Below are 12,156 nucleotides of genomic sequence, written 5' to 3'. Positions count from 1 at the left end.
TTCTAACACTGCTACTCCAAATGTCCGCCTAATAGAGAAAACATTCTTCAATTTGCAAAACATTGTTCTAGTATTTTCTTATTCTGGCTATAACCACACCAAAGTAAACAGCTGATTAAGCTGCACTTTTATTGTGAATTTTAAGGTTTGAGAGGTGATGGATGCTTTATCGATCCCGTTTTTGCTTGTCGCCATCTTCAGTGTTATATTAACCAAAATTAGTACTAAAAGCAACTAGATATTAGAACTAACTGTCCTTGACTAGCTTTTTCAAATCGATCAGCTTATTTTTCAAATTACTCTTTGTACTCCCTGAATGTTGTATGTCTGCCTATACATATACCTTAATCAATCAGACCAGTTTTACGTTTTTGTCTCCGCTCCATCAGTTCGAACAATCGATACTTTACTGCATATCGATATATCGAGCTTAGCTTGAATGTACAGATCACAGTGTTAAAAACTTTTAATTTTTATATAAATCAAAGCAGGGTCCACAAAAAGTGAAAAAAGTCGATTTTTTTTCCAAGTAATTTTTTTACGTATGGCGTCGGCATTATTCAACTTGATTTAAACTCTGTACTAAATCACCAGTAACTAATGGTTGCATAATTTATACAAATAATTAACAATAAAGTAAATAAATTAATAACAATCATCAATTTACTCACTCAAAATAATCGATTTTTCGTCATTGCTAAATTTAAAAATAAGTTTTCTTTGTGGTGGCTACTACTGGTAGAGACATCAGCGGATCTTTTTGCTACCTTGCATTAGTACATATAATAAACGAGATAATTATTTATTATTCTCTTATCAAATACCCATGCAATATGTGCATTTTCAGGAAATATACTGGGAAAACAACTTACTTTAGTATCAAATAGTATTTTCATATATGTTCACCATTGGACAGTGGTAATTGTGTAACATTGTTTACTTATTCCTGAGCTATTATATTAAAATAAAACACAAATAATCTTGTCTTTAAACATGGTCTTTCTTGTCATGAATCATAACTCTTTCTAAGCTTAAAGGTAACAAAAAATATTTCCAATGTTTTTCTTTAACTAATTTACCACAATATATTTTTCACATGACCTTCTAATTAGGTTTTTTTATGTAATGGCAGTATCTATCTCCTTCAAGCTAAAATTTTAAACTTAATTCCACTCTTAAGTAATGATTAGTAAACGGATTTTTTTTCTAAGTTTGTAATGGCTTAGATGCTTGAGTATATATGATGTTGCCCAAGTCATAGACTCAAATAGTTTGAATTTACCTTTCATACAGTTAAATTCACCTTTAACTAAAATTTTCTTAATCTTTTTTAAGGCTTCATTGGTCATGGCTTTTAACAAGTTCGAATTTATAACTATCGACATATTTTATTACCTCACTATCATTGAACAGGTTTCTTTATCTAACTTTTTCTCTTTTTCTTAATCTTTTTATGATTTTTGTTTTGATTAGAGAATTTTCTACACTTTTTATCTATTGAACTTGAAGTTGAAAAGTATGTCGATAAAAATTAGGACAGTCCCGATTGGCGGTGGTTGGTTTTTTTTTTTAAATAAAACTCAAAACCCTATTAGTTTATATTGGAATATTAAATTTAAACAATTTTACTTTTAAAGGAGGGGTCGGTTGTTCGGGATCATTATAATGCACGCCTGTGCTCCGGTTTCCAGAGACCGGTCGATTTGGCTATTCGTGTAACGTTCCAGTTGAAAAACAAACTGTTTTTAATTACATTCAGTGGTAGACAATAAAATTTTAAATGTAAAAAAAATCAGGTTTTTAGCGCTTCCGAAAATTTTTCGTAGTTTACAAGATTTATTTCGTATAAAAAAAGAGAAAACTGTTTCGTCATTTGTGAATTCACAGGTTTTTGCTATTGAGTAATTTTATTTCATTATTAAACAATATGAAGAAAATTTGTAAAAAAATATTGTGTCTGTTTATTTTTATAGTTTAATTTTTATAAATGTAAATTTCAATGTTGGTAACGCCTAAATAACACTGAAATGGGTATGAATGCTTCCTCATTAATCCCTTCATCATATAAAGTTAGTTCACATTTTATGTTTTAAGCGTAACTAGATATCCATTTGTAAATCCATATCAGCCCTTTGGTGGTGGCATTAATTTAATGAGAAAACTATATTTTATTTAATTTGAAAAAGAAAAATATAAATGCAAAAACACTGATTTATACAAGAGAAAAAAATGTGTATAGCTATGGCCGCTTGAAAGTAGATATTGTGTAGTGAACCCGAAATAATTGTATATAGATTGTGTGTAGTGTGACTCAAATGTAGTAAGATGCATTTACATTGTTTGACTCTGTTTTATATTTACAGGGGATTCGGGTTCATTACTTTTGCCGACCCGTCCAGCGTAGACAAAGTACTGGCCCAAGGAACGCACGAGCTCGACGGCAAGAAGGTAGGTCGTTCTCAACTTTAACAATTCAGTAAATATTTCAGGACGGCTTTAACAAAAGGCACCAACGACGCCGTGCATAAGCCCGAACGGGCCACAAAACTCCACCTGTCTCGAGGTAATAGCCTATTTGAAAGGAAGCCAAGTCCGTACACATTTTACATGTCGGCATTGAAATTTAGTGTAATAATATCTGAAGCGGCTCTCAGGGCAATACAATGTATCTTTAACGTTAACGTCGTCGTAATATTCGAGTTTTACGCGATGAAATAAAACAGTGGGCCGTTTTACCGATTATAAACATGCATTATCGACGGCTTTACGGAGCCCAATATATAAAAATATTAACGTGTAGTTTAAAAATGTTATCTTCTCGTAAACAAACGCAGTTCTCATTTCTAGCGTCGTCAGGGAATTTCGACGGAGATAAGCTACACGTATAATGTTTTATAGCTAATACTGGATCAGCAAAAGTGTCATACTATCATTCTCCATCTTTCATAAACTTAGTCATTGTAAGGTAACCATAATAATGTACATTATAGACATGTTTTACACTTGAATTTTGTTTACCAACTACAATTTTAAATTTTCTTTTAAATTCCACATAAAACACCATACATATTTACAATTCCTTAGAATACCAATGTTCACACTTTACTTCTAACTTTACAATAGTTCAAAATTAGTCTGTCCTAATCTGCAAAAATATAACTTCTGTCTGTACAACTGTATTATTTTATGACTTTCCGTTTCCTAATTATTCCCGTCTATATAATCCTGAAAGGATAATCTGGCCGAACCATTACCAACTGTTTTTTCCCATCGTCGGCTCTTTTCACTCAAAGAAGCTGACTCCTTATACAAAAATGTCTTTTTGTACAGACTTACTTCCCCACCCCTACAAAATCCAACGATATAAACATAAAACAGCTATAACTCACTGGCCCTCTCAACACGACAAGAATGGCACAATTACGCAGAAAACCATCACTTTGAGTAGAAATACTTTGATTGAATATAAAAAAATATTTTTTTGCATTGTATAAATTTACTTTTTTCCACATCCTACATGTATTTGTTAAGTTTAAACAATGTTTGTAATTCCCAGGCCCTGAAGATGATCTCAGTAAAGTTTGAAACGTGGCACGATAAAGAGAATGTTTTTCTGGAACCTATGTCACACGAGACCGCATCTCACTATTTCCGAATAATCATTTATAATTTTTCTATATTATTTATATTTTATTACGTAAAAAACGTAAAATCAACGAAGAGTTAATCCATTTATTGTTTGTGATCCAAATTACCATATTAATAACTTCAATTAATTATTCTTTTTATGTAAGGTCTTGAGTGAAATGAAAAAAAAGATCTTCGGCTGGGTGGGTTGGAATCCTGCTCGTGACACTAACTTTTTCATCTCAACTAGGAACTTACATAAAAATAATAATTAATTAAAATAATTAATATTGTCAATTAGACCACTAAACATAAATGGATTAAATATAATAAGTAAAAGAAGTAATCACTTTACTAACAGCTCACCGTGGCCACTTCATTAGTCACTGAGAATCGAATCCTGATTATATTTGAAAAATGGCAGAAAGAGGGAAAATTCGAAACGTAGGCTGGGATCGGGAGTTGGTGTTGAAGTGGATCGAAATCGCGATAGCTCAAGTGGTTAGAGCAGCGGCCTATTCAGCCGAAGGTCCTGGGTTTGAATCCCGCTCATGACACTAACTTTTTCATCCCAACCAAGACCTTACATAGAAAGAATAATTAATCTGAATGTTTTAGTCTTTTTAAGCCCAGAGTTTCTGGGTTGAGCGTAGCTCAGAAAACCCTACAGATTTTATGAGTTTATATTTTTATTAACACATTTATTAAAACTGGTAAAATGAGTCCATCTTTAAATTTTACAATGACTAATTTAGAAATAAAAATAATAATAAGTACATTTTGGTCCATTAGTGTAACAATTTATCTTGTTGAGCTTCTTCAGGATGTATATGCAGAAGTATATATATATATATGGCTTAGTCCTCTTCAGTCGTCTACCGATGTAGTATGCGTAGTAGACAACTGGCCTCGGTGTTCGGTTGGCTTTGAAGACGAAGGTATAGACATACCGTGTGATATCCGAGTCGATGTGCGGGATGTCTACTACGCTTTTGCGAACATACCAAGGATCATCTAGCATATTTCGTAGAAATTCGTTTTGGAACCGTTGTATTCTGATAGCATTGCTTCATTTGGCACACTCCCAAGCTTATTAGCATACTTCAATATAAGTTTTAATATGTGATTTCAAATCATTAACTTGTTTTGTTGTTAGGCGAGAATTCCATTCCAGCAAACAGTAAGATTAATTGAAGTAATTTTAAATCAAGTTCTTTCCTTTTCTTTTTAAGTGTGCTTTCCAATTTAATGTTTTATCTATTTTCATGCTTAAATATTTTACTGAATTTCTGGGAAGGGACTGCTTTACCGTAGAACAAGGTCTACTAACTTTCTATTTGTGAAATTGTAAGGATTTGTGGTCATTAACTTTGACCGTCCATTCATGGATGCTGTTGACGGACATTTGAAGTCGGTTCGCGGATGCATAGATACATTTTTCGACTGAGAGACAACTGTGTAATCGAAAAATATTGCGACGGTTATGTTTTCAATCAGTGGTAGGTGATTTGTACACAGGATGTATAACGTAGAATACTATCCTGTGGTACGCCAGGGTTGATTTCAAACTCAGAATATTCGTCTTGCAGTTTACTTGGAACAGTCTTTCCGAAAGATATGTAGTCAAAAATAGTGGGAAAATTTATTCTAGTTTATGTAAGAATAAAGCTGGACATATAAATAATAAATAAAATAAATAAATTTGTGAAAACGAGATTTTACGTAAGTAACATACGTCACAATTTTTTTCCCCAGCCAAAATAAGTTATCTATTTATTCTACGTGAGTTATTTATTAAATCTTTTTCGATCTTGTATAGACGACTAGAAAACTGAAAAACTTACATTTATACTCGTTTTTCTCTTTGGCTGAACTGTTGATTTTTCCACAAGTCTCTCAGTGGGTTGAAAAAATAAACAAACAATATTATAGGTTTTTTAGGGGGGGGGGGCAATAGGGCAATTTGTAAGGAAGTTCTTTTTCTACTAGTGTGAATAATTTTCATGGTTAAAGTTGTGAAATTTGGTTTTTCCTGTTTTAATGTTGTTTTAGTTAGGATAAGCATATAATAAAATAGTTAAAGCAGTGTAGCTTTAATTTAAAAAAAAAAATCTTTATGTAAGGTTTTGGTTGAGATATAAAAGTCAGTGTCACGAGCAGGATTCGAACCCACGACCTTCGGCTAAATACGCCGCTGCTCTACCACTTGTCACGATAGTTCAATTTCGGTATAAAATATGCTTGGAATTAATTTTCAATCTGCGTGTAGATTCTGTTAAAACGTTGGAAACATTTTTCGGAACAAAAAGTGTATTTTTTAAAGTTAAACTAAGACTTTTAAATTTTTTTCTTGAAAGTTGCGAATCAAGTGTTGCACTGCATCCTGCCTTCGCCATCCCGTTATACAGGGTGAATTGCTACTCGTGCTACAAACTTCTCCAGTAGATTCTTCACCCTAAAATGAACAAAAAAGTTCATATTGTCCATGGTCCGNCTGAAATGGTTGAGAATCGGACCATGGACAATATGAACTTTTTTGTTCATTTTAGGGTGAAGAATCTACTGGAGAAGTTTGTAGCACGAGTAGCAATTCACCCTGTATATCTTATTATTTATTTTCGGTCTGAAGTGTTTTTTAAAAAATAAATTAGGAGACAACTTGAAAAATCCAACCTCGATCATAAAATATCGCTTCTCTTCTTTAAAGTTTTCCACCTTTTGATACGCATTTCTTCAAATGCCTTCATCATACTGAAACAATTCATTTTTCTTTTTATATAACACTGATAGATAAACAATTGCAGTGAACTGTTATTTACAAAAAATAACTAAGCAGCGGAAGTTTTTTTGTATAGAAAAGATCTATAATTTAGTCACAAATTTAAGATGTTAAAACTTATGATTCACTTTTTCGACAACCTAACTACAAATTTCTAGGATACACAGGAAATAAAACATAAAAAAATTAGTTATAAATAGACTAAATAGATTTTGAGCAGTTGGTATTGTAATAAAGGCATCTTTTCGGTATTTCTTTGGAAAAATAAATCATCTTGATCGACGTGTTTTCAGAGTTTTATGCTTAATCAGAAATCCACTACTTTTCGTGATCAGCTTGACCAATTAATATTTTTCAATTAATTGAGGTTTTTAGTTGAGGTAAAAAAGTCAGTTTCACGAGCGGTATTCGAACCCACGACCTTCGGCTAGATCGTTACTCTACCACTTGAGCTATCGTGACTTCGATCTGGACACTAACTTCCTATCTCGATCCCACCTTTTGAATTTTCCTTTCTTTTTGCCATCTTGCATTTTGATAGCTCAAGTTGTCAAGCAGCGGCGTATTTAGCCGAAGGTCGTGGGTTCGAATACCGCTTGTGACACTGATTTTTTTATCTCAACCAAAACCTTAAGTAAAGATTAATTAATTGAATGATGTTATTTGATCAATCGCACCACGAAATCTATTGAATTTAATTAAAAACTTGATTGTTGGTGGGAATTCACGAAATATTTTTTTTTTTCATTCTTCCGGAATTCCGATATTGGATTAGACAATAAGTTCAAATAACAATTGGTTACCGATGGCAAGTTGGGGAAGGTGTAATGATTGCCGGGCCGTTCTAACGTAGGAGGAAGAGCTGGCTCGGGGCCAGGTGGCCTCGGGCTCTGTATTTATGTTCTCAATTACCCGCCCTGTTACTCGAGTCTCTCCTGGAATTGCTTCCCAAATATGTTGCCCGGCGTCCAGGCCTGGGATTCGACACGCGCCCCTGAACGTACGAGGGGGAAAACAACGCGAAAGTCGGAAAACTGTACTCGGGTTGGGTCGTTTTTCTATTATGGAACATGTAAAAATCGATAGGAACGAAACTCTCCTACTTACTGTTCGAAACCTGCACCAGCACCTAGATAAAAGCATGATATTTTTTATTGAAATTAACCACTTGAAATGAAACGACTTAATACTGACATGCCGGTGCACCCATTTTGAGGGAAAATATTCTCCCTAAGCCCGTAATGTAAGCATCAACAGAAACGATCTTTGTGTGAAGATTGTGTGGTACAGAATTAAACAAAAATAGATAAACCTCTTAGACTCTGCATCTGGTGCATCCATATTTAGGGAAAACTATTCCGTGTAAAACCTAATGTCAGGAACAACAAAACCACCTTTTTTCCTGGAGATTATGTGGTACAGACTTAAACGAAACTATATAAAGGTATAGAGCATGTTCTAATGACACAATCGAAACCTCCCAGTTCTGACATGTCGGTGGAGGTATACCCATTTTTTCGGAAAAGTCTTCTCCCAAGTCCTTAGTATAAGGAGAAAAAACACAACGTTTTTTGAGATTTTGTGGTAAACAAAAAACTAGAGAAAAGAATAGAAAAGTTTTAGTCATCATTCTCCTAAATTGAATCTATTAATATTGTGTGGTGATCAATGACCTTTAGTCGATGATTATTCAGAAATCGCGAGATGCGGTCTGGTGCGATGTAGGTTTCAGAAAAACATTTTCTTTATCGTGCCAACGTTTCGATCTTTATTGAGATCATCTTCAGGGCCTGGGATTTACAAGCATTGTTTAAATTTAACACATAAATAGAGGATGTGGAAAAAAGTGAATTTATACAATGCAAAAAATATACTTTGATTGAATATAAAAAATATAATTTTTCCATTGTATAAATTCACTTTTTTCCACATCCTACATGCATTTGTTAAATTTAAACAATGATTGTAAATCCCTGGCCCTGAAGATGGTCTCAATAAAGATCGAAACGTTGGCACGATAAAGAAAATGTTTTTCCGAAATCTACATCACACCAGATCGGATCTCACGATTTCTGAATAATCATCTATTAATAGTGACCTGCTGTAATCATAAAAATTAATATTTAAGACAAATTGATAAGCGAAGAAAAGTCATATTGGAGAAATCGTTCTATTTAAATACAAAATTTAAATAAAGACAGAAAAAAAGCTTATTTGTGTATTATAAGAAGAAGAAGGAACCTCAACTCGTTAGTGTTGACTAGTTTATAGACCCACTACTCATATTACAACTTACAATGTGCTCTTTTAGGATTATGGGAAAATCGCACAAGATTTAAAGAATTAGGGTTGATATTAAACGCTTTAAACAAACGAAATAATGTGTTACGTACCTTTAGGATTGGACACCATCAAACGTCCGTAAAATACGGTCCGATGCAACATGTGTTAAAAGGTCATATGACATATCTAGATATGTACTAAAAGCACAATCCAACCTAATAATCAGACTGCCATTTCGGTATCCCGGAAGCAACACTCCATACATACATTTGTACATGGTCATTGGTTTATTCCCTCAAATGTTTACCTAGAAAATTGAGAGAGGATATACCAATTAGAAGCATGGCGTTTATTGACTGATCTAAGACTAAAAATTTATCTTCCATGGAGTCTAATGACTGCACACTTCCAACATTAGTTATGGGCGTGTAAAAATAATATAATCATGCAGTTAAATACCGCATTAAGTTTTATTGTAAACATGAATAAAACAATGGAACAAAAATGATTAGAAAACTTCAATTTCTATGGAGGTAAAAAATTAGACACTATTAGAAAATCTAGCATTGATATTTGACTATAGTGGAAATCAAATAGGAGTTTATGATAGGTGTCTACGATTCGGTGAATTCACCGGCAAAGGGTCATTTATTGGGTCAGTCCTTTCTTGCGGGTTTGTTGGATTATTCAAACGTGTTTCGGAATCGCTCCATCTTCAGTGAGGAAATTTTCCGTGTAGGGTTAAATATTTATTTTATATGCCATTAGGTCCGTCGGATGTCGCAAGGGTCATGATGTTTTTTGGTCTGGGTCCCCTCATTTCCTCAGTGAAGATGGCGCGATGCCGAAACATGTTTGATTAGTTCAACAAACCCGTGAGTAAAGGATAACCCTATAAATTACTCTAAGCCGGTTCAGCATAAAGAAAATAGGAGCCTCAAAATAGGTAAACTCGATAAGTCACTAATTTTCTTTGATTAGAAACTATCTTAGAGAAATTATGAACTCCTGGTCGGACACAGTCGTTCAAAAAATTAAAAAAATATAATGTGTGGTTCCATAAACTATATAATGGGCACAATAATAAATCCATCAAAAGCTGCTAATTCACTGCATTTTCAGTACAAACAATTTTTGAATTGTCCCAACATTGTTTTTCTTTCTTGTGTTTCTATAAAAGAAAACAAAAATTTAGTTCTTCTTGTTATGGTTATGAGGGACCAAATCGGAATTGCTTAATAGCATTGATTATCGTGGGTTTGACTGATGGTTGATATCGGGCTGAACGAACCCTCAGTGCGCATACTACCATAAATACATAGTGTTTAATTTGTATGCATTTTTGTAAGAAAATTGTTTTCTGAAGTTGGAGAAAGTGCGAATGAAATAGATATCGCGGTTATAACCATCTTTATCCCAGTTTTCTTTTAGTTGGGTTAGTAACTTACTTCTCCGTGTTTCACGATATGAGAAAAAATAAAACAATTGAAGAGAGTATTGTATTTATTATTGTTTTTATAGATGGATACTTTTGTATAAAATATAAATTGAGCCACGTGTTAAATTGATGTATTTAGGTTTATCACTTTATCAAATATATTTTTACAGTTATATAATTGGGGAATTGCTTATGGCCGGGTTCTTTCGATCCCGTTGTAACAAACAGGGCGTAGTGAGAAAATAATTCAGGAGTGGGGAAAAAGGGAAAAAGAGCGAGGAGGAGAGGCGTGCCTAGGTAGCAGGTCGGGTAATTGCGGACATAAATACTGGCGGACGGGTTCCGTGAGCTCTGGACCGGGGCCAGCTTCCCCGCACCCCCGCCAACCCTCGCTTTCTCCTCTAATAAAGACCCTGTTAGCTCCACCCTCGTATTTGCATGGGGCCGTCCAGGTGTCTTCCCGCAAATGAGACAACTTGCAGCCCAATATCCCCCGGCTACAGGGTGGTTTGAGCTAAAATCCACGGAGTTACGCCTTGTAATTTCGCCCCGGTGTAATCTCCCGGCCCTTTGAGAACATCTACAGTTCAATTTAACGAACAAGAGATGAAAAGCAAATCTAGAGTGTGGTCGTTATCGTTCTACCCGGTTGATCCTTCATGACGCATCTACCCGAAAATATTCAAAAGTTCAAAAATAATTACGTGTATAACCTCTAATAAGATGATTTTTATTGTTTCACTTTGAAAACAAGCAGTAGAATTATATGGTATTAACTTCTCTTTCGACATTATTTATCAATTTTTAAGAAAAACAAATCAAAAGATATCGCGGTCATTGTAGAGGCCTTCAAAATCACCCGCTTCGGGTGTTCGCAGTCCGAGGTCATACCTAGGCACCTTTTCCGTCCAGCCATCGAGGTTGGCAGCAACATCTAGGTCAATTCTGTAGGTTTTAAATCCAAACTACGCACGCTCTCACTCATTCTAAAATACATTCTTTTCTGTTTACATTACCAACGTAAAATAAAACAATCTTGTTCCTCGAAAAATTGAAACGGGGTTCCAAAGAATCTTGCGGTGCACGGTCATCAATTCCACTTGCACCCGATATCTCTCTCTCTCTCTCTCTCTCTCTCTCTCTCTCTCTCTCTCTCTCTCTCTCTCTCTCTCTCTCTTTGAATAACCTAAATTAACTATAACCTTTACTATAGTGTTTTTCAATTTTTTTGGACACCTATTTACTTCGTTATGTACTTCTCTCCCTCGGTCGGAGGAGGTTCTCTTCCATTCCCCATCCCACTTATTCTTTTTCTCCTTCTCTCTCTTTCTCTCACGCTACCTTTGTGGCTATTCACTATCACTTGCACGTTTTTCTTTTTATTCTACTACTTTGTATTGTCCGATTTTGATTAATGTGTTTTGTTTAAAATTATTTTCTCCCTTTTCTAAAAACGTATAAATGACTGTGATATCAGTACCTACAAAATGTGTTGGGATATGTTTTATCTATAGATTTTTAACAAAAATGACACTTTCGTACGTTGATAATCAGTTAAACTTGTAATCATTCTCTTTTAGTTTTACCACTTTTTATTATTTTCATATATTAAATACGCGAACTTATTGTTTTAATTGTAATGTGTTACTTAGTGACCTGCTGTTTCATAATTTGTTGAAGTCGTGAGGAGCAGTCAAGAATGAGGTATTTTCGAAAAATACCTTTTTTGCCGACGTTTCTTCCTTTATTCGGGTCATCTTCACGGCATAAAGTGCGGTGTCATATTAACAACACTTTCACTCATCAATATTACACCACAAGAATAGCACCATACTTTATTCCCTGAAGATGACCCAAATAAAGTTCGAAACGTCGGCAAATAAATGAAAAAGGTGTTTTTCTATAATACTTCATTCTTGACTGCTCCTCAAGACGTTACCAAATTTATTTTTAATGTTAATTTAATACAACGTTTTGACATTACAAAAATTTACAGTTTGCGCGTTTGTTAAGCTTTAATTAATTTGTA

The 12,156-nt window shown here is 34.2% G+C and overlaps 1 protein-coding gene across 23 annotated transcripts in view; it reads left to right on the top strand.

Moving 5' to 3' along the window:
• Nucleotides 1–12,156, top strand: part of LOC106661379 (RNA-binding protein Musashi homolog Rbp6) — an 892,072-nt gene that overhangs the window by 484,045 nt on the left and 395,871 nt on the right. For all 23 annotated transcript variants that reach the window (XR_001339703.2, XR_002910290.1, XR_002910298.1 and 20 more), the window contains one exon: nucleotides 2,364–2,448. Coding sequence is in view for 6 of the 23 variants with exons in the window: in XM_024226885.1 (XP_024082653.1) it covers nucleotides 2,364–2,448 (85 nt within the window). In the remaining 17 variants the exon portion in view is untranslated. The remainder of the gene's footprint in view (nucleotides 1–2,363; nucleotides 2,449–12,156) is intronic.

This window comes from Cimex lectularius, unplaced genomic scaffold, assembly GCF_000648675.2.
Source record: "Cimex lectularius strain Harlan isolate CLEC.00 unplaced genomic scaffold, Clec_2.1 scaffold68, whole genome shotgun sequence".
In the NCBI taxonomy this organism is placed as follows: domain Eukaryota; kingdom Metazoa; phylum Arthropoda; class Insecta; order Hemiptera; family Cimicidae; genus Cimex; species Cimex lectularius.
This window is presented reverse-complemented; position numbering and strand designations above follow the sequence as displayed.